The sequence below is a fragment of the Myotis nattereri genome (genome assembly GCF_964212035.1).
Source record: "Myotis nattereri genome assembly, chromosome: 3".
Lineage (NCBI taxonomy): Eukaryota > Metazoa > Chordata > Mammalia > Chiroptera > Vespertilionidae > Myotis > Myotis nattereri.
The window spans coordinates 210,882,694-210,906,795 of NC_138077.1; the positions used below are offsets into that span (position 1 = coordinate 210,882,694).

General features: G+C 43.8%; 1 protein-coding gene across 2 annotated transcripts in view; it reads right to left on the bottom strand.

Annotated features, from left to right (window-relative positions):
• Positions 1-24,102, bottom strand: part of PEX14 (peroxisomal biogenesis factor 14) — a 133,259-nt gene that overhangs the window by 100,483 nt on the left and 8,674 nt on the right. For both annotated transcript variants that reach the window (XM_081087047.1, XM_081087048.1), the window contains exon 2: positions 11,049-11,096. In XM_081087047.1, coding sequence (XP_080943173.1) covers positions 11,049-11,096 — 48 coding nt within the window. The remainder of the gene's footprint in view (positions 1-11,048; positions 11,097-24,102) is intronic.

Sequence of the window (24,102 nt, forward strand, 5' to 3'; positions counted from 1 at the left end):
GGGGCTCCGGAGACCAAGCTGAATTCTTAAAACTCCGACAGAAATAACAATAATGATAATAATCACGTGATAAACAGGAGTTATAAACCGCGTCCCTGTCAAATGATCTGCCACTATTTCCAGTTATTTCTTCTGCTCATTAGCAGATCTATTAACTGCCATTTTTCAGCGAGACAACAGAGAGCGAGAACTGGAGGTGAGGTTAGGAGGCACGCCTTTGTCTTGGAAGAAAGCCCCCCTTGGAGCCGGGATGGAAAGGTCTCCCCCTCCCCAGTGCTCTGGCGTCCTCAGAGGAAAGCCCACAGCATGCAAAGCCCAAGACAGGGCCGGGGCCCCAGCTCCTCCACAGTGGAGTCAGGCCGGAGAATTCTTGCTAATCCTACAAAAACCTCACAGGGCTGAAATGTTGCGGCCCATTTGCTTCTCTGTGTGCCCTGCAACCACCCAGTCCCGCCTGCAACCAACCCTCCTTTTCATCACTTGCTTCAGCCACACGGCGGGAGGAAGATCTGAGTCAGGGCCGTGGTCAAATCCGTGCCTTTGGGAGGACCAGGAGCTAGGTACTCACTTCAACACGGCACACCTGTCAGTCTTGGGTTCCAAAGTCTAAAAAAGTGACAAATCCAAATTCCCGCCCCCCCCCCCCACCTCACCTTAATGTGCTTCTGAAATGAGTCACTGAGAATTGAAAAGAAAGTTCTGAAAGCCTGGGGGGGGGGGGGGGCGTAAGGAAATGCTGACAGGAAAAACAGGTAATCAACCATATGACAGCAGTGTTCCCAACAGAATAAAGACACGTACCCACAGGGAAAAGTTTCAAAACATCTAAACATTATTAGAGTTGCTATCAACGGCAACAAGATCTGACAAAAAGATTTTACTCTCTTAAAGACATCTCTATTCATTTCCAAGCACGAGAACTCTGACAGTGAGGATTTGTGGATGTGGACAGGCACGCAGATAAAGGGTCTGCCTGAGGGCAGAGAAAGCAGAGACGGAAGATGCCGGATGCTGTAGCTTCTATGTGGGTCCAGGTGACTCCCTGAAGCCTGCACAGCACCACTTCAAGAGCTGGAGTCAAAAGCAAATTGCTCAATTGTGGAGCCTTCCCTCTGCCAGCAAGAGACGAAGAACAAGCGGCTGCTGCCCCCTGGAAGCTACCAGGGACACTGCACCTTGCCGTACAGACAAGATGAAAAGATCCTATTATCTTGCCTCGATCGCGTAACCTGTCATTAGTGAGGTGCATGGGTGCAGACGCCTCCTCCAAGAACAAGGAGGCCACATCACCTGTGATAAATTAATAGGTGCCTTTTCAACAGCTAAGATGCACACAAAAGACTCCACGCAGGGAGAGCGCACAGGCAGCAGCCTCAGAGGAAGCAGGATCCCCAGGCAGCCCCCCCCCCCACGCCCCCACATCCCCCCACCCCCGCCGAACCCTAAGCCCCTCTCCCACACACTGCGTGGTCCTGAGAAGAGCTCAGCAGTGCCTTGGGGCTTGAATCCCAGGCCTGCCACTTACTCGCACAGGAACCTGTGTGCCCTGGGCTTGTTTCCTCGCTGTAAACTAAAGAAAAGAGTCATTCTCAGCAGTCTGTTAGGATAAAACAAGATAACAAAAATACAGAAACAGTACGAGGCCAGCAATTCGTATAGCACAAGCCCTACTGGCCTTTGTGATCAGAGCCTGTAATTGGTCAGTTAATCGAAAAATCAGTTAAAGCGGGGAATCATTAAAAATGGAGCCTCCTCTGCATACCTTACACATTTCACATTAACTTAAAACCTATAAACGTACAGTCATTTGCTAATCTTTTGATGTAGAGCCAAGACCTTTTCTTTGAGTGTGGGCCCACAGACTGAAGTTCCCAGACAGACGTCTTTCTTGCATAAACCCCACCCATAACACACCCTTCACCATTTCTAAAGCAAAGCCAGAACTGAAAGAAATTAGTAAAGCAAATCAAAGTGCCAAATACTTCTAGATTTTTATGATCTTCCCCTAGCTTAACTGCCGTCTTGTTCACACCTCAAAAGACAGCAATCATTTTAGCAGCTCACACTTACCAAAGCATTCAGCTCAGTTTTCATAGAACCCTTTTCACATTTGTTTATAAAACACACGGTATTTGTAGGTCCCTCTGTTCACATTTATTTATATTTCACCTATTGACAGCATGTTTAGTAAACAGCCTAAATCATTAACAAATGCAATTGGCTCACAGTTCAGGGCACGCTGGCCTGGGTGAGTAGGTCCCCCGGTGCCACATGAGCTAGCTGGCTGCTTCAAGGAGTGTGCCGAATGCAAGCTCTTAACACTTTAAAAAATGTATGTACTGCACAAGAGATGTGAAATGACTTTCAAAAGTACACACGAGACAAGGACCAGCAAAAGGGAAGAATAGGAAGGGGGGAAAGATGTTTAACAAAGGTTGCTTCCTTTTCCCCTTCTCCCTCAAAATCCACGTTTGGTAAACGATGGGAAAACTAAACCATTTATACAAATAACCAGCTTACGTGCCTGATTCTATTAGCAGATCCTCCCCACCAGCCTGGAGAAAGCAGCCCTGTCCCTCAAGACCCTCTTGCTGTGGCCCTATCAGGTGACAGGGGACACAGAGCGAGAGGGAAAGGCCTCGTGGTGGGCACTGCTGGGTGAAGGGGGTGACGGCTGACCCAGCCTCATCCCTCCCACCCCCCGAGACTCTGTAAGCACAAACAGGAGAGCTGTGCCACCAAGGTCACTGCTAAGGCAAGAGGTCACAAAGGTGACAGCATGTCTTCTTCTAGACAAGGCAATAGATCCACCCGGCCCCTGAGGGCTATGAGTTAGCTCCGCTCTGAGCCCAAGTGTCAGGGAGTGCCCTGGGCAGATTTACCTCAGGAATCACTCAGTGTCGGCCCCATCTCTAGGCTGTTCGGACAAACTCATAATGGCAGAGAGAAGATTTGTGGAGCAACAAGCATAAATCTTGGTTATAACTACAAACCATAAAAGAGAGGAGAGCTGGGAGGGAAGAAGGAAGGGCGGCGAAGGCGTCCTTCTCCAAAGCACCACTTTATCTTCCTGCGGCTTCTCACGGCACAGAAGTGGGATTAACTACAAGATCATATTTTCAAACCCAAATTGGCCTATGTGGGTTGACAATGAGCTAAAATGTTTTAAACTGAAATTCTCGTGCAAAACGCAGGGCACACGGCTGTCCAAAGTATTTGACATTCAGTGGTCCCCAGACTGGGGGATTTATTGAGTTTGCCACATGGAACACCCCTATTTTAGGTCACAATTAAAAATACCCTTTTAAGTAAAACTTCTTTCAAATGAGATTAATAATCGATTTTAAGCAAAAGAAGAACCTTTGAGAAAGTCCCTCTGCCCAGTAAAGCTCTGGACAGCCCGTCCTCAGCAAGGGGTAGGCCGCGCCCTGAAGGACTCAAGGACTCTGTCTCCAGGAGAAAAGGGGGAACACGACCCACTTCCTCCAGAGCAATGCTGCCAGGGACGAGATGAAAGATGAACTCCCGGCACCGTGCGGCTCTGCGAAGAGGCCTCAAGTGCCCAGTTCCTCAGTTCCCACGTCTCTGAAACGAGGGCACTGTATGGTTACCCAACAGCCAGGCCTCTGATTACAGGAACTATAGCAAATGTAAAGTGTTACCAGGAAAGCCAGGAACCCAAAGGATAAACAAAGCTGAAAAAGTATTTCAAATTCCACTCCTCTAATTATTACTCCTAAGAGTTTCGATTCATCTAATAATTATTTGTAAAAGGATACCTTACAACTGAAAAAGCAACCTCTTCATTTACCTGAAAGAGGAAAGAACTTGAAAGGCAGCCGCCTGGTCTATGGACTAAACCCTTCCATGCACAATAGGAAGGACGGGTAGGAAGAGGTAGTCATCTCAAAATCAGTAAGTGGCCCAGAGATCACAGAGAAGCCACCCAGAGACAGAACGAGACTTTTCTCCAGTTCATCCTCTTCAGCATTTAGTTCTAAGCCATTTTCCTCCCCCGGATGGAGGACAGGCGGGACCCTTAGGCACCCTCCCTCGAGGGTGTCCATGTTACAAGAGGAGTGTTGGTTTCACTAGAGGTTTTGCACTGTTGAGAGGGGAGCGGAGGAGGAGGCACGGCCAAGTTTTTCCCATGTGGAAGGTGCCCGGGCCGCAGGCCCAGTACGCGGGGTCTGGGCACACGACATCACCCCAGCAGAGAGCTGCACCAGGAGGCCCACCCCCAGCTGTTTACACTAATTTTTGGTCCCAAATTTCTCAGCAGCAGTTATGACGGGTCCTCCCCGGCCTGTGTTGCTAGTAACAGTGTAAGTACCCAAATCGACAGATAACTCACTTCTTAAATATAAATAAATAGCCCTGGCTGGGTGGCTCAGTTGGTTGGCACATCATCCTGTACACCAAAAGGTTGTAGGTTCAATTCCTGGACGGGGCAGATACCTAGATTGCAGGTTCGAAACCCGGTCAGGAAGCATACGAGAGGCAATGGATGAACGAGTCTCTCTTACTTTGATGTTTCTCTAGCTCCCTTACTCTCTCTAAAAAAAAAAAAAATAAACATATTCTTGGGTCAAGAAATAAATAAGTAAATAAATAAATAGCAGATTTAGGATTATCCCTATAATGTCATGCCCAGTCACCTACATCTGATGTCTGAGTGAGAAACAGAGGTGGAAATTACAGCTCACATGAGCAAACCTAACTCTGTTATTCAACAAGCCCATAGAAATCAACCACTATATATTTTTAAAATAATAATGCTTAATACTGTACATTTGCTTGCTTTGTTTGTTTGTTTGTTTATTTATTTATTTTTCCTGGGGAGGAAAAATGACAAGTTTCTGAAATCTCTAAATGGCTAGTTTCATTGCCCCTATGCTTATAAAACACTTTCATAAATACAATATTAAAATCAACTTTATTTCCCCACCAAGCGCTCTGAATTTTGTTAAAAGGTGTGTGTTACATGTTCTACATATGCAAATATACACACATCCATAGTGCACATGAGAGTACACACAAAGAAATGCACCGAGCATATGAATGTCATCCTTCAGAAATGTCTTGGTGGGGGAAAGCCTCTACTCAGAGGACAAAACTGCTGGCACACAGCCTGGGTCTACAAGCGTCGAGTGTCCTTATTTTTAAGAATCCAGCATAGCCACAGTGAGCCCACCAGCAAGTTCACCAAAATACTCTAACCACAAAAGATACAAACACAGGGAGGTGCCTGCAGAACTACATGAGAGGTCTCTAGAAGACTAGCCACAGGCATTCTCAAACAGAGGCTCACAGCCTAGCTCCCTAAATTCATCGAGATATGAACGGCCTTTTGATTACGGGCCTCTGGGTAACTGACGTAGAAGTAAAGAGAAAACCCCTAGGTGTCCAGGTGTAAGGTGGATGAGCTCCCCCAGAAGACCTGAGATCAAATACACGTTGCAGAATCAGGTGGGCGAGGTTCCGTCTTAGCCTCAAGGAGAAACCTGAGGACTCAGGACACCTCTACTCAGAGGACAAAACTGCCGGCACACAGCCTGGGTCTGCAAGTGTTGAGTGTCCTTATTTTTAAGAATCCAGCACACTGCCCTAGCCGGTCTGGCTCAGTGGATAGAGTGTTGGCCTGTGGACTGAAGGGTCCCGGGTTCGATTCCGATCAAGGGCACATGCCTGGTTTGCGGGCTCAGTCCCCAGTAGGGGGCGTGCAGGAGGCAGCCAATCAATGATTCTCTCTCATCACTGACCTACCTTTCTTTCTTTCTCTCCCTCTCTCTCTCTCTCTCTCCCTCTCTCTCTCCTTTCCTCTCTGAAATAAAAATACATTTTTTTTAAATAATAATCCAGCATACCAAAAAATATTGGTCCTAGGGAAAGTGATAAAGTAGAAATCACCATCATCATTTATAAAAATACATTCATGTAAGCTTAGCATTCTTTTGGTGGGTGGATACAAGGAAAGGTGGGTGGATACAGGGAAAGGACAGAAACAAAACAACAACAAACCCTATACTTTACAGTTAGAGGAAGAGAACATGGCAGAAGACTCATCCATTAGAAAGAACTTGATGTCAATGAGCAAAAAGCTGAAATTCTAGTTTAGCCAAAACCCATAAGCATATAAAGTAGATGAGCAATAGTGTTGCTGAATATTGAGAAATTTGTTGCGTTGAAACAAGTAGACACGTAAACGAAACTTATTTACTGCTTACTTCAAATAACCTAAATCATATGACTAAAAGGACTCTCGGAAGGTTACTTAACCCCAGTTTCTGTATCCAAGCAAGATAGGAACTAAGTTACTCCATGCCGACAATGTCCACCCATTCTTTTCTTTCTTTCTTTCTTTTTTTTTTTTTTATTTCAGAGAGGAAGGGAGATAGAAACATTCATGATGAGAAGGAATCATGGATAGGCTGCCTCCTGCACGTCCTCCACTGGGGATAGAGCCCGCAACCCGGGCATGTGCCCCAACCGGGAATTGAACCGTGAACTCCGGGTTCATAGGTCGATGCTCAACCACTGAGGCACACTGGCCAGGCTTTACCCATCCTTAAAGACCCATCAGCAAGGCAGGACTTCATCCTGCCAGAGTGAATCCACCTAGAGCAATGGTTCTCAACCTGTGGGTCGCAACCCCTTTGGGGGTCGAACGACCCTTTCACAGGGGTTGCCTAAGACCATCGGAAAACACATATATAATTACATATTGTTTTTGTGATTAATCACTATGCTTTAATTATGTTCAATTTGTAACAATGAAAATACATCCTGCATATCAGATATTTACATGACGATTCATAACAGTAGCAAAATTACAGTTATGAAGTAGCAACGAAGATAATTTTATGGTTGGGGTCCCCACAACATGAGGAACTGTATTCAAGGGTCGCGGCATTAAGAAGGTGGAGAACCACTGACCTAGAGCCTTTGAGTGAGCCTGAGCATGTGTCCACAAGGTGACGAGAAAACTCAGGTCTACAGGAAATTTACAGAAGGTCTGGGAGAAGCTGGAGGGGCTGTCAAAATTCTTTGCCCTTGGAGGAAAAGTTCAATAAGAAACAATGAAGAAGAAAAAGTAATCAGCTGTTTTAACTAATACACAGAGTTTTGTCATTAACAATTAGAATTTCAACTGGGAGTTCTCAGAATTTGTCAAACTGGTCTGTTCACCAATCTCTAGCACTGAGAACTTTATGACATTATAGAGCAACTATCCCACTAATACAGTCAGGGTTGCTGGGTTCGTTTTTTGGGGGGAGGAGAATTTAAGGGGCAAGAGAAGGTAGCATGAAGTGTCACTGCTTGCGTAGAATCAAGACAAGGGGACAGACATAAACACAAACATATCATTTAGAAACTACAAGACCATACTTCTCAGCACAAAATCACAAGCCTGTTTGTATTGTCCAGAGAGGACAGAAATAAAATCAGGCCATCCTTCCCTAGCAATAAAGCAAACAATCATGCAGAAGCCCAAATACGTACATTCACCTGCTGTCAATAGAGCCTCTTCTGTCAGAACCCCCCGTCTATATATGTAAAGCCTAAGCGACCAGTCGACGGAACGACCGATCGACCAGTTGCTATGATGCACACTGACCACTTGGGGGCAGACGCTTAATGCAGGAGCTGCCCCCTGGTGGTCAGTGCACTCCCACAGTGGAAGCGCCGCTCAGCTAACCAACGGGCGCCAGATGCTGCACTCACGGCTGGTGAGCACCACTGTGGTGGCAGTGGCGCCAGCCTCTCCCAATCGGGACTGACTGGGCACCAGCCTGTGGCAGGCACAGTGGGGCCAGGATGAGCGGGAGCGCCCCAGCAACCTGCTGCTTCGAGCACTGCTACATCCCTTGGGGGATGTCAAACTGCTGGTTTCGGCCCGCAACATCCCCCAAGGGGTCCCAGGTTGCGAGATGGCACAAGCCAGGCTGAGGGACCCCACCAGTGCACGAATCCGTGCACCGGGCCTCTAGTTTTTCATAAGGGGGAAGTTATTCCAAGGTGATCATCTAGTTCTGGAGACAAAGAACACCAGTATTTGCCTTTAGCATTCTGTGCTTAGCCCTTTTACTGTAGAGGACAGGCAGCTCCCATTAAGGAATTTTGCACTCAGCTAAAAACAAAAACAAAAATAGCATAGCAGGGTGTTCCCTCAGCACTGAACTATCCCATTCCTCCAGACCTGGCTTCCAGCTCCACAAAACCCACTCTGAGTACCCCTCACCCTCCACCCCGCTTCCTCTGCAACTCCTCCTCTGAATAATGAGGGCTCTCTCAGACTCCACGCCAGGCAATTCTGCACCAATTATACACGATTTTATACTGTTGGTTAAATTATATACAGCCCTGTGTTTTTTGCTAATTGTTTCATGTATACAAATGCCTTTCCTCCCCCAGATAAAACATATAAATTACTTAAGAAGAGGCTTAGTTTTGGTCTTCAATTGTCTATTCCTCCCGAGCATCCAGGGAATGGGTAACACCCCGGCCAGAATCCCTGTGTTATCGGGCTTTCTGTGGTTGGGCTACCGTCCGTCCCTTCTCCAGCACCTGTGACTCAGCACCCGCTTCAGAGCAGCTTGTCCTGTACCCACAACCTGCCACACGAGCTCTCGCTAGCCCCTGGCGGGCTCCTCTGCCTGGCACCCTCCCACCGCCACTCCCAAGAGGCAGAAGTAGTTCACACAAGACCATACAACTCGGCTGGTGCCCTCATTTAATCAGGCTGCTGCAAATGGTTGGCCAAAAGCAATAAGGCCATGACTGAGAGACTGTGGGAGTTTAATATAAAAAATTTAATAAAAAAAGAGGGGTCTACCTTTTAATAGGGCTCTAATTACCCAACTCATAGGATCAGCCCAAATGAGATGGGAGTTTATTTCGGGGTTTTTTTTTAATTATTGTTTTTTTTATATATATATAAATTGCTGCTATGTGTTTTCTTTCCTCTGAGCAATTATGCAGCAAGTACGTAAAGAGGGGAAAAAATATTAATTAAATATAAGGTAATTGTAGAGTTGGCCTGGAGAGAATGAGTCTGAACTCTGGACAATCACAGGCTACTAGGGTTTGAAGACTGCTCAGGGCCTCCCAGAAAAGAAAGAAATAAAAATACAACCAACCAACAAGCAAATGCACAGTGCAGCAGGAAAAGGGCATGAACAGAAACATTAGTAGAGCAAAGGGGCTGCAGGGCTCCATATACCCCGAAATCAGTGAGGCTGCCAACTGCTTGGGGCTCCCTGCTAGAAAGGACCTCCCAGAGTTTGTCCAACCATGACCCCCCAGAATGGACCGGCCGCTCTCCTGGTGATCAATAGTTAAATTAGGAGGTCAAAATTTAAAGAGACTGAAGAATAAAGGATTGAAAAGTACTGTCATGTTCAATTTGGACATCACTCCAAAACCAACTATAACTTCAGCCCGAGGGGCAGTGTGGCAGGCCCCGTGGGAAATACTCAAGGTCTACCTAAGAGACTGGCTTTCACACCACCGTGACCTCAAGGAAGAACTCAGGCGATCCCAAAAGAGTGAAATGAAGCCACTGCGGGGACAGGTGAAAATGAGCCATTTTTGGTAACAACAGGTGACATGATGGCAGTAGCACTGTCCTGAAACAGTCCAGGCAGGGCTTGGATCGCCTTGGTCTTTCTCCCCTCTGTCCTGGAAAGCCTTAGAACAGGCTAGGATTCATGCAGACTTGCTCACAACGCTAAGGCCCTCTCCTTACCTCCTCACGCTACTGCCAGAAGGAGAAGGAAGAAAAACAGGCGAAACAGCAGGCCCCGCAGGAACAAAAGCTGGGCAGTACATCCCTAACCTTGTTGTCAACATTCAAAGAGAGAAAAAGCTCTGAAAAGTTCAACCTAAAGCTGGCCCCTCCATAAAACATGTCTGGTTTGTACAGAACAGGTCTCTCTACCCCACCAACAGGACCGGCAACCGTCCTGAAATGCAAAGTAGGATAAAAATGGGGCAGGCGGGCAGGCACTCTGGCTCAGACCCCCGAGCAAAAGCACTTTGTTAAGAAAATTACCTTCGGTACCTAGTAGGCCTCTTCCCTGACAATAACATAAGCAGGAAACAAATATCATAAACCTAACTACTAACCAGGCAAAACGGAGTTCCCTCCCTTAACTGTTCTTCAAAGGCCACCTGAGGTGCCCTCACCTTTAGGGGCAAAGAACAGCTATTCCAGCCCTAGCCAGTTTGGCTCAGTGGATAGAGTGTCGGACTGCAGACCAAAGGGTCCTGGGTTCAATTCTGGTCAAGAACATATACCTCAGCTGCAGGCTCCTCCCCAGCCTAAGCCCTGGTTGGGGCGCGGGCAGGAGGCAACCAATCGATGCGTTTCTCTCACACTGACATTTCTCTCTGTTTCTCCCTCTCCTACTCTCTCTAAAAATAAATGGAAAAATAGCGAGTGATATTTAAAAAAAAAAAAAAAAGAACGGCTATTCTATACAATCAAGCAGCAACTTGGTTAAGCCCAGCAGCCTCACTCCAACTCAGCCCCCAAAGGTTTCAGGCGCCCCACTAATTACTATTGATCAGCAATAAGCCAACTGGTGCGTCGCCAACTGGGGTGGATGCTTTCAGTTCCAGAAAAGATCAGGCTTTGCCCTGACCAGGTAGCTCAGTTGATTAGAGCATCATCCCGAAATGCCAAGGTTGTGGGTTTGTTCCCTAGTCAGGACACATACAAAAATCAGCAATGAATGCATAAATAAGTGGAAGAACGCATAAATAAGTGGAACAACAAATCTTTCTCTCTCTCTTTCTCTCTCTCTCAAATCAATAAATAAAGATTAAACTGAATAAAAAGAAGACGAGGCTTTACTAAAGAAATCTTACTAATTCCTGATGCCAGGAACTCAGAAGTCAGAGGTCACTGATGGAGTTAGTCTCCACACAACATCTACTTTTAAAGGGACACTACTGATGTAAAATTGTAAGACCATAGGGTTTCTTGAAACTCACATTGCATTTTAACTATTAGAAAATGATACATATGTAACCTGGATTCTTACCAGTGGCTCTCGAGGCATCACATTTTCACTTCCTGGACTAGAGCTTGGCTGCAAAGAAAAACAGAAACAAAAATAAGATCACAGTGCCACCCAATGGACATCAAAACCAAAGACATTCTACTCTCAAGCAACACACACAAACCCCTTTCTCATATTTCTCTCCGTTTTTTCACACTGTAGAGTGTGCTGGGTGGGCTATCTGTAAGCAGTGGCCCGAAGAGTCTGAAGTTCCAGCGAACACGAAGAGGCTGCCTGGGTTCAGTGCCAGCACCTCAAGAAGGCTGGGCTTGGCTTAGGAGGACCCAAGACCAGCAGCTGGGCAGCAGGCGCTGAGGACCATCACCAAATCCATGGAAATAGCGAATCCAGCAGGAAGGTGTTAAGTGAAAGCAAAACCTTTTGCCTCCTCCCAACTAGGAGTTGACCAGGAAAGGCAGAGCAAAAGTGGAGAAACGGATCCAGCCACAAGGGGGCCCCAGTTGCCCACACCCGGGATTTTCTCTGGGCATCTATCTGGAACCAGGAAAGCGAGATCTACCCTGGTTCCTACACTAGTCTCTGAGGACAGCGATCCACAGCAGAAAAGAAAGCCAGGCTTAAGCTCTTTTTTCACAATAAGCTAGTGACAGGCTGACAGATAAACGGACCAACTGGCAGGCAGGCAGCATTGTGGCCCACTCGCCTGGCTCTAATCTGTTCTGTTTCCTTCTCCTCTGGATCTCTCCCTCACCCTCACATCTGCCTTCCACCCTTGACTGATCTAACCAAAATTTAGAGAAAGAGAGAGACAGAGGCAGAGACAGACAGGCTCAGAGGAAATTTACAAACCTCCAAAAGCATAAAACAAGCAGTTTGCGAGAGTTATGATTCGTTTACTGTACTGATGTTCAAGCCAATTTCCAATTATCTACAGATAAAATCCAGACAACTGCAGCTAATGTGTGGGTCTTAGGAGCCAGCCTCCAGCCTCCACACTCCCCCAGCCAGTTCAAGATGACAAGTGGCAGGCTCCTAGGAAAAGAATAGGAGGTAGGGAAGGGAAGAGTGCACTCCACAGAGGGTCCCCCATGATGTCCTTACGCCCAGATGCCACCACACAGCTGGCACATGCACACTGGCAAGGACTCTGCTGGAAGACGGACTCCATCCTCATACAAAGTCCTGTCTCAAGTGCTCCTCTTGTCCCAGGACAAGGCCAGCCAGCATGAAGCCAGGTAGCAAGTCTCAGGCCAGGTGAGCATGCTTCTCCTCCCTTCCTTTCTCCCTCCCAAAGCTCAGGCATCAATAAGCTCCTGCATTTAGATCTCGAGCCCAGATGCCTCTGAGTTCTACATCCGACTGCCTCCCTGCCTCCTCTTGGACTTAAATCCATAGCAGATTCATAATCTCCTCCCTCTGCTACACATGTCCTTTTCCAGTGTTCCCTATCTGAGTGAATGGGACAACCTTCCACCAAAATATGTGAACACAAGGCCATCCTTGACAGCTCCTTCTCCCTGACTCGCCAGGGCTAACTCATTATCAAGCCCTGCCAATATTCCTCCTAAATATCCACGGACTCAGTCCATTCACTTCTCTCCATATCCAGTGCCAGCACCATGGTCCATGCTTCCAAAATCTGCCTGAGCCGCTGCAAAGGCCTTCTAATCAGCTCACCCACACCCATGCTGGCTCTCTTCCCATTCATTCTCCACACTGCAAACAGACTATCTTTCCAAGCGATAATCCAATCATCTCACCCCGAATCCACCCGCCCACCCCAGTAAACAAGTCTAACACAGAAAAAACTTTTCAGCACGGCCTGCAAGGCTTTGCCTCTACTCTGACTACATCTCAGTCTGCGTGGCACCGCATCCCCCAGCTCTGCCCACAACAGACACACTGGCCTTTGCCTCCTCTGTCAAATGGGCCTTTGCACATGCTATTCTTTCCTTTTCCTCTGACAACTTGACTTGTCACTTCCCCGGGGAAACCTTCCCTCTCTGACACCCATGACGGCTCAAATCTCTATTATATACTAACAGCCTACTGTCCCCCACCACATGATAAACTCCAGAACTGTGTCTGCTCTGCACTGTATCCCTAGGGCCTGGGACAGTAGCAGGTGCAAACCAGGCATTCCATAGACATTTGTAGAATGAATGATGAGCAGTGAAGAAGAGAGCAATGGTTCTAATTCAACTGAATGGACTAAATATTAAAGATGATTATCTTCCTGAAGCTGCCTTCACTCCATTTGGTAAATACTAAGTGCTAACATTTATTTAGCTCATCCTTCACTTAATTCTCACAATAAATTTATAAAATTATTGCTGATGAGGAAACTGAGGCAAGGGATGTTAAATAACTCACCCACGAGGACTCAGTTAGTAACTGATAATAAAGGGGCCTGAACCTTTCTAATTCATCAAAATAATCAAGTTTTGTTTAGACCACATTTTATTAGCACCAACTTTAATGCTGCCCCATCACTAATACTGTAGGTTTTTGACTTGATGAAACAATCCAATGCAAACAGCTTAGTATTTAGGAGGCCTCATTCTGACTTAGCCCAAAACTTTCTTCCTGAGACATCACCAAGTTACTTCCCTTAAATTAGTTTATCTCCTGAACAACTAACATTTGCCGGAAGGAAAACTTGAAGCACTATACAATACCAAGTCTCTTTCATCACATACCTTTTGTACCTTTTTAAATTTTGAGCCATGAAAATATATTCTGCTTTTTAAAAAACTTTACGTATTAAAAAATTTTAAAGGAAGCTTTCCTCTCATCCCAACACTCAGTCCCTTCCTCCTTAGGCGACCCACCACTGACGCTAGTTCCTTATATATTCTTCCCAGGATATTCAAAGGGTACAAGAAGCACATATATGTGTACACGTCCCCACCAAGGAACTTCAAACAGCAACACTCTCCAAATTCCTCAAGGTTTGGCTTCCTCAAGCCTGGCATCCCAGCACACCAAAGCCAGGCCTCCAAAAGCAATCTCAGGGCTACTAAGAGAGGAGCAAGCATTTCCCCAAACGAACTCAGTGCTGCCTGAGGTCAGTCTGACCTTATCAGTGAATACAGAGCTTCTTGCCAATCTGGAAATTGCCCAATACGGATTATATTCTAGATCGTTCTCTAGCATGTCTGCAGTCTAAGATGGTCCATCCCCCATTTCCTGTCTCGGAGCCCTTTAGAAAAGTGTCTCTGGATGACCAAAACAGCCCTACTAATCTCCATACTGGTACCACCACCTGAAATTCTTCGCTGGGGAGCTAGTTGATTCTCTCTCCCCACTGGATTTTAAGCTCCTTGAAAACAGGCACTGTACTTCATTGAAGGCTGGTCTTCAGCACTTAGAATAACACTGGTCCTCAATAAACACGTGCTTAAAAATTTTCACCTAAAAAGTTAAAACAAAGGAACCACTCTGTATACATAATCCCACGTGAGACAAGCAGAGGACCGGCAGTGCCTTGTCTTGCCCTGGAACACTTCACCTCCAACCTCACATACACCTGGCCTATTCTCAATGCAGTGCTGTGGCCTGATGCTTCTCAACCCCGGGCGAATCACCCACAAGGGGCACTTGAAAATGTGTGCAGGTGTTCTGGTTGTCACAATGACCAGGGAGTCCCCATTTAGAGGGCAGGCGCCTGGGAGGCTAAATATCCTGCAAGGCACACAATGAAGAACTGTTCACCGAAACCACCAACAGGCCCCCTTACAGAATCCTCACCACTGCTTCCTTATGCTGGGGGGACAGACCCCATCTTCAGCATGCAGTCCTACATGCTGTGTCAACGGAGGCAAAGGTCTGAGCAGGCAAGTGCTTGTCAGAGTGGAATTCCCAAGCTCGTTAATCTCACCAGTCCAGCTTTCATGAAAGCCCAACACTTCTCAAACGCCTACGCCTACACATCAACCCCGTTTAAGTGGTCAAGTCTACTTTCTGGCTTGAGACAAATCCCTACAAATTAAATCCCAACTGGTTCCTAGAAATCTTGACAGGGTGGCCTAATGATAGTAAGGTTCAAAACTCACAGCTGCGGTCTATTGCCAAGGTGTAAGAAGTAGGCTCTAGGCCCGTGGTCGGCAAACTGCGGCTCTTTGGCCCCTTGAGTGTGGCTCTTCCTAAGCCTTAGGAGTACCCTAATTAAGTTAATAACAACGTACCTACCTATATAGTTTAAGTTTAAAAAATTTGGCTCTCAAAAGAAATTTCAATCGTTGTACTGTTGATATTTGGCTCTGTTGACTAATGAGTTTGCCGACCACTGCTCTAGGCAATCCACAGTCAGGATCCTTCGGGGCCAAACTGCAAGAGCAGAAAGGAAGAAGAGCAAAAACAGACAGACAGCCTGGCTGGCGTGGCTCAGTGGTTGAGCATCGATCTATGAACCAGGAGGTCACGGTTCAATTCCTGGTCAGCACACATGCCCAGACTGTAGGGGGTGCAGGAGGCAGCCAATCAATGATCCTCTCTCATATTGATGTTTCTATCTCTCTCTCCCTCTCCCTTCCTCTCTGAAATCAATACATATTTATTTTAAAAAAACAAACAAAAAAGTCCACAGTGGCAGAGAGAAAGACTTCCAGTTTAATCGAGATGAACATGCTCTCACTCCTGCTGCCCAGGCGCTGACCTCCCCCGGCCAGGTGAGCCCATGTGCTGACCTGGCTGCACAGCAAAGATGAACCGCACACACAGCTCAGGTTTGGACACTGAAAGGACATCCCGGTCTAAAGTCTAGGTGTACTCACTGACACCTGCCAGTGACTGTAACTCTGGAACGTCCTAAGCCAGTCTGGCCTATAGGTCTTTGACGGGAAGAATAACATTCAATTCAACAAATATTTTTTTGAGAGGCACTGGTACAGCGGCAAGTGCGTAAACCCTAGTATTAATAACTGAGTGACCGTGGGCATAGTTTTCAATCTCTCTGAGCCTCAGTTTCCTCCTCTAGGGGAATAACGGGAATAATACTAGCACCTGACACTCAGGATGAAATGAAGTAAGAGGCAGTGTCGCTGCTCCACTCAAAATCAACCAACAGACTGCTGTCTCTGATGGAGTAATAGAGACCAGGTTTTCCTTCTTACTGTAAACCAGAAAACTAAATCAAATAAACGGCACCACCGTTTGTAGACACTGGACAGCAGGCAGTACAGGACTATGATTCCTGACAGGACAGAAACAAATAGTATGAGCCCTAAGATCACCCTGGCTGCACATTGCAGGCCAAGGAGAGCTGGGGGTGGGCAGGGGTGTCCCCAGCAGACCCCGGCAGTCTCACTGAGTTGAGGAAACAAAGGCTGGGGTTCAGGGAGGCCAACGCAGCTGAAAGTCGCAGGATAGAGTTCCAGAGAGGAGAGAACCGTGCAGAAAGACAGCTCCAGAAATCTGCTTGGAGGTTCCCTTAAGTCTCTGCTGAATATTAAAATGTGTGCATGCACAGAATGAAGCTCCACAAGGTTAAAAAGAGTGCTGAAGAAGCTGCGAGCTGAACAGCGCCCAGAACCCTCACAGGGTCACAAATCCCAAGCACCACAGTGGAGTGTCCTCACTGCTCACTCAGTAGAAACTGGGAAGGGCCACATCTGGGCAGGGGAGTCAGATTACCCCTGGGGTAAAGGCAACCCTAGATCTACCCTTAAAAGTGTAAAAATAGGACTTGATATTGCTTGTTGGTGAAAAAACAATCTGGGTGGGACAACAGTAAAATCTAGAGTAGAAAAAAGTTGGTCCAAGGTGTCCTGCAGGCTATAAAATGCAGTTTAATCAGTGTGCCATTTTCTTTTTGTTCACATTATGTGAACTAATTGGAATGCTCAAATTTTTAATATGCTAATAAAGTTTTCAAACCTGAAAAAAAAAGCAGAAGATATAGAGATGAAAAATATAACAGCCTAAGTAAAAATTTCACTGAATAGAATGAGATTAGACACTGCAGAAGAAAAGGTAAGTGCACTTGAAGACATGGCAGCAAAAACAGACAGTGGAAAAAGACTAAAAAAACTTTTTTGAGAAATAATGACTGAAAATTTTCCAAATTTGATGAAAACTAAAACTCAGAGATCCAAGAAGCTCAACAAACTCCCAGGAGAGCAAACAAAACCACACTAAAGCACATTATCATGAAACTAGAGGCCCGATGCACAAAATTTGTGCAAGAGTAGGTCATGGCAGCCCCAGTTTTGGAAGGTCATCTGGACGGTCGTTCCACTGTTCGGCCATTCAGTCGATTTGCATATTAGACTTTTATTATTATAGATTGCTAAAAATCTATGAAAAAGGGGAAAATTTATAAATAACCAGAAAAAAAAGAGAAATACTACCTACAAATATTAGTCAACATTAAGGGTGATTTTACACTTCTGATCAGAAACTATGCAAACCAAAACTAAAATAGACTAGTATTATTAAAATGCCCACAGGTTAAAAAAAAAAAAAAAAAGTCAACCTAGAATTCTATATCCAGTGACAATGTCTTTCAAAAATGAATACTAAATTAAAACATTTTCAGAAAGAAAATAAAAAGCTGGAAGGCCTAGCTGGTGTGGCTCATTGGTTGAACATCCACTTATGAACCAGGAGGTCACAGTTCAATTCCTGGACAGGGCACATGCCTGGATTTTTGGGCTCAATCCCCAATAGAGGGTGAGTAGGAGGAAGCCAATCAATGATTCTCTCTCATCATTGATGTTTCTATCTCTCTCTCCCTCTCCTTTCTTCTCTCTGAAATCAATAAAAATATAGTTTTAAAAAATAAAAAGCTAGAAGAATTTGTCAATAGTATACTTGGACCTCAGGAAATGTTCAAAGAAATTCTTAAAGCAGAAGGAAAATACCAAATAAAAACTTGGTCTACACAAAAGAACAATGCCAGAAATTATAAATATGTTGGTAAATACAGGATATTTTAAACTTTTTTTTATTTTTAAAAGATAATTTAAAATGTACTGTGGGATTTATGACATGTGAAAGTAAAATCAATGACACAGTATAGTGGATGAGAGGAAAACTAGAAGCATACTGTTTTTAGGTTCTTATATTATATGTTAATTAGTAAACTATTGTTTGAAAGTAGTCTAATAACTTTAAGTAACGTATTATAAACCTTAGAGCAGCGGTTCTCAGCCTGTGGGTCGCAACCTCTTTGGGGGTCGAACGACCCTTTCACAGGGGTTGCCTAAGACCATCGGAAAACACATATATAATTACATATTGTTTTTGTGATTAATCACTACGCTTTAATTATGTTCAATTTGTAACAATGAAAATACATCCTGCATATCAGATATTTACATGACGATTCATAACAGTAGCAAAATTACACAGTTATGAAGTAGCAACGAAAATAATTTTATGGTTGGGGGTCCCCACAACATGAGGAGCTGTATTAAAGGGTCAGGCATTAGGAAGGTTGAAAACCACTGCCTTAGAGCAATCACTAATAAACAAAAAGCAACCTAAAAAGTAGCGGTAAATCAATAGCAGATATAAAATGAAATCCTTAAAAACAATTCAATCCAGCCCTGGCCAGCTTGGCTCAGTGGCTAGAGCGTCTGCCTGCGGACTGAAGGGTCCTGGGTTCGATTCCGGCCAAGGACACATGCCTAGGTTGCGGGCTCAATCCCCAGTAGGGGGCATGCAGGAGATAGCCGATCAATGATTCTCTCTCACCATTGATGTTTCTATCTCCCTCTCCTTCTCCCTTCCTCTCTGAAATCAATAAAGAAATATATATTTTTTTAAAAAAACCAATTCGCCGAAACCGGTTTTGCTCAGTGGATGGAGCGTCGGCCTGCGGACTGAAGGGTCCCGGGTTCAATTCCGGTCGGGGGCATGTACCTGGGTTGCGGGCACATCCCTGGTGGGGGATGTGCAGGAGGCGGCTGATCGATGTTTCTCTCTCATTGATGTTTCTGACTCTCTATCTCTCTCCCTTCCTCTCTGTAAAAAATCAATAAAATATATTTTAAAAAAAAAAAACAAAAAACAATTCAACCCAAAAGAAGAAAACAAAAACAAAACAAAACAAAAACACAGATTTTAAAAAATTGCAAGATGGTAGACTTAAATCCAACCATAAACAAAACACTCCAATTAAAAGGTAGAGTTGTCAGGCTTGACAAGGGAGCCTGGGGGAGGGCAAGCTCTCGCTGTATGCTATCCATGAAAAAAAAACACTTTAAAGAAAAAGACACATATAGGTAAAAAGCCAACGAATGGAAAATGACATACCATGCAAACACTAATCATCAGAAAGCTGTAGTGGCAATATTAATCTCAGTCAACTTCAAAATAATAGATATTACCAACGATAAACAGGGAAATCTCAAAAATAAAGGATTCAATCAAGATGACATAGTAATCCTGAATAACTATGCACACAATAACAGTTTCAAAATATATGAAGTAAATCAGACATAATTACAAAGAATAGACAAATCCACAATTACAGTTGAAGACATTAATACTCCTCTTTCCTTAACCAGAAGTCAGTAAAGATACAGAAGGCCTAAATAACACTATCAACCAACACAGCCCGACATTTGTAGAACATTCTAACAGCAGAATATACTTTATATTTTATTTTATTTTGTTTTGTTTTGCTTTATTTGTTTTGTTTTGTTAATTCTCACCCGAGGATATTTTTTCCATTGATTTTTAGAGAGAGTGGAAGGGGGAGGAGAGAGAAACATTGATAAGAGAGACACATCAATTGGTTGCCTCCCGCACTGACCTCGACCAGGGCCAGGTATTGAACCTGCAACCTAAATATGTGCCCTTGACTGGGAATCAAACCCAAGACCCTTCAGTGGGCGGGCCAAGGCTCTAACCACGGAGCCACACCGGCCAGAGCTATACATTATTTTCAAGTTCATAGGAAACATTCACCAAGACAGACCACAAAACAAATCTCAAATTTAAAAGATTTGAAAACATACACAGTACGTTTTTTGACCACTACGGAATTAAACTAGAAATCAGTAACAGAAAAAAAAAAAAATTGGAAAAGTCCCAGATATTTGGAAATTAAACAACAGATTTCTAAATAATTTATGGGTCAAAGAAGAAATCGGAAATTAGAAAATATTCTGAACTAAATGAACATGAAAATACAACATATCTAAATTATGGAATGCAACTAAAGCAGTACTTAGAGGGAAATTTACAGTTTTAAGCACTGGTTTTAGAAAAGAAGACAGAAAAAAGTAAGAGCAAATGAAATCCAAAGGAAATAAAAAGAAAGGAATATATGATATAAAAATTACAAATAGAGGAAAATCAATTAAATAAAAGCTGGTTTTTTGAAGACACTAATTTCCACTATTAGAAATGAAAAAGGGGAAACCACTGTATTTCTACAGACATTTAAAAGATAATAAGGCAGCCCAACTGGTGTGGCTCAGGGGTTGAGCATCGACCTATGAACCAGGAGGTTACGATTCGATTCCTGTCACAGAACATGCCCAGGTTGTGGGCTCGATCCCCAGTAGGGGGCATGCTCTCAACATTGATGTTTCTCTTTCTCTTTCTCTTTCTCTCTCTCTCTCTCTCTCTCTCTCTCTCTCTCCCCCCCCCCCTCTCTCCCACTCCCTCCCTCCCTCCTTCCCCTTCTCTGAAATCAATAGAAATATTAAATAAAAAAAAAGATAATAAGGCCCTGACCGGGTAGGGTAGCTCAGTTGGTTAGAGCATCCTCCTGATATTTCAAGGTTTCAGGTAAGATCTCTGATCAGAACACATACAAGAAACGACCAATGAGTACATAAATAAGTGGAACAACAAACTGATGTTTCTCTCTCCCTCTCTCTTTCTATTTCTCCCTTCCTCTCTAAAATCAATAAATACATTAAAAATAATAAAGGAATATTATAAAAAAACTTTAAAACAACAAATTTCACAACTAAAATAAACAAATTCCTTGAGACACATACCAAATTGACACTAGAAAAAAACAGAAAAGGTTTTTTTAAATATATTTTTATTCATTCTAAGAGAGGAAGGGAGAGGGAAAAATAGAAACATCAATGATGAGAGCACACCTCCTACTGGGGATTGAGTCCACAACCCAGGCGTGGGCCCTAACTGGGAATCAAACCATGACCTTCTGGTTCATGGGCAGATGCTCAACCACTGAGCTACACCAACTAGGCAAAACAGGTAAGTTTAATAGCCTTATATCTACTATAAAATAGGCAATTAAATAATTTAAAACAAAAAAGAAATAAAACTATAAATCAATATTCCTCATAAACATAAATGTAAAAATCCGTGACAAAATATTGACAAAACGCATCAATATATAAAAAGGATAATAATACATTATGACCAAGTGGAACTTATCCAACAAATGCAAGATTGGTTTAACATTTGAAAAACCAATCAACATAAATCATCGTATTAATAGAATAGAGAAAGAAAACAATAAGATCAACTCAACAGAAAGCAAAAAGAGCACCTGACAACACTCAGATAATTAAAATTAAAAGTTGAATCTCCTCCACTTGATAAAGGGCACCTAACAAAACAGCTATAAGCTAACATCATATTTAAATGTGAATGACTGAATGCATGTCCCTCAAGATGAACAAGGTAAGACTGTCTACTCCCACTATGTCTTTTCACTTTGTACTAGAAGTCCTAGGCTGTATGTACAATACTATAAGAAAAATAAAGGCATATAAATTGAAAAGCAAAAATTAAAATTGTCTTGCCCAGCCGGTGTGGCTCAGTTGGTTGACCATCATTCCATGCACAGTTTATCACCGGTGCCATTCCTGGCCAGGGCACATGCCCGGGCTGCTGGAGGCAGCCAATTGATGTTTCCCTCTCATAGATGTCTCTATCTCTCTCTCCCTCTCCTTTCCTCTCTCTGAAATCAATAAAAACATATTTAAAGAAGAATTAAAGCTGTTCTTATTTGCAGACAGCACTATCATCTTAGCAGAAATCTACAAAAAAGCTATTAGATTATGAATTTAACAAGGTTGCAAAAATAAGGTCAACATACAAAATCAATTTTATTACTATATACTAGCACTGAAGAACCAAAAAAATGAAATCTAAAATTCATGAATTCAATAACCTGCAAAGATACAAAATGTTTCTCGAGCAATTTAATAGAGACCATGCATGACCTACACACTTAAAACTAAAAAACACTATTGGGAAAAATCAAATAAACCTAAATGGAGATATATACCATGCTAATGACCGATATTAAAATGTCAATTCTCCCACCAATTGACCTATAGATTCCACATAATTCCACCAAGCTTTTTTGTAGGAAGTGATAAACTGATTCTAAGATTTATATACAGATGCAATAGACTAAAGCTAAAACAATTCAGAAAATGAATACAGTCAGAAGACTTGACCTGATTTCAAGATTAATTTGCATTAGGACAGATATATGTATAGACAAATGGAACAAAATAGAGTCCAGAACTTGATCTATGTGTACAGAATGTTTTTAAATTTTTGACAAAGGTGGCAAGATGATTCAATGCAGAAAGGGTAATCTGTTCAACAAATGATAATGGAACTGCTATGCATATGGGGAAAAGGGACCTCAGCCTTTACCAATAAGCACAGGAAAAGATGCTCAGCATTAGTCATCACAGAAATGTAAACTCCAACCACAATACCACCACACATGCACTAGAATGGCTAAAAGAAAAAAGACGGATAACACCAAGTATTGTTGTGAATATGGAGCAAATGAAAACTAGCACAACTTTGCAAACTCTTAAGCAATTTATTATAAAACTAAACATGCAACTACATGACCCAGCAATTGCACTCATAGATATTTATCAAGAAAAATGAAAACATATATCCTCACAAACACTTATACATGAATATTTATAGTAGCCCCAAACTAGAAACAGTCACGTGGGAAGACACTAATCTAAGATGACTGATGATCCCCACCGCCTGGCATTCACGCATTGGTTTTGTCCCCTTGAGTATGGGTGTATCTGTGACTTGCTTCTGGCAAAGGCGACGGATGCATGTAATTACATGTACATGGGTACGATGCATATGACAGTAATGTCCAATTTGCTAAGAGATTCTCTCCCTTGCTGGCTGTGAGGAAACAAGTGGCCATGTCGAGAAGACCTCAGTCTGCAGTCCATAAGGAACTGAATTCTGTTCACACCACATGAGCTAGAAACAGATCCTTCCCCATCCAGACTCAGATTACAGCCCCGGCGGACACCTTGATAGCTGCCTGAGAGACTCAGCTAAACTGTGTCCTGATCCTGACCCATGGAAACTGAGACAATAGATACAGCCTGCTTTAAACTGCTACGTTTGTGGTAATACTGTTTGCAGCAATAGGTAATTAATATAATCCAAACTCCCATCAACTGATGAATAGAGAAACAAATGTTGGTACAGCTATACCGTGGAACAAAGCTCACTAATAAAAATTAATTAATGACACGCACAACAATATAAATTTCACAAACATTACTCTAAGCAAAAGAAATGAAACAAAAGAATACATATATTATGAATTCACTTATGAAATTCTAGGAAAGACATTATAAACTACAGTGATAGAAAGCAGTTCCGATTTCCTGAGGCCAAAGGCTGGGAATTTCTGGGAAGCAGCATGAGGGAACATTTAGGAATATTGAAATTGTTTTAATTGTGGTGATGGTTACACAGATACACACACACACACACACACACACACACACACACATACTAGTGACCCGGTACACGAAATTCGTGCACATTAAAAGGGAATTTATTAGAGGAAATATTTTAATATTGCTATTTGCCCTTTCTCTATAATAGAAGTGTCAGAGATGAAAGAAAATTAGTAAACTGTATATGAAAATCTTCCTCCTGTCAGAGTCTGGGGCACGCCATGGGAACCAGAGTCAAGTCCCCGCCCACCCAAGTGTGCTTAGAAATCGCGCGAGACCCAGACCTGGCCAGCCCCACCCCCGCCAAGCCCCGCCAGGTGGGGGCGCAGCCTCAGGTCCCCCAGCGTGGCACCGGGGCGAGGGGCACGGCCTCAGGTCACCTGGCCCAG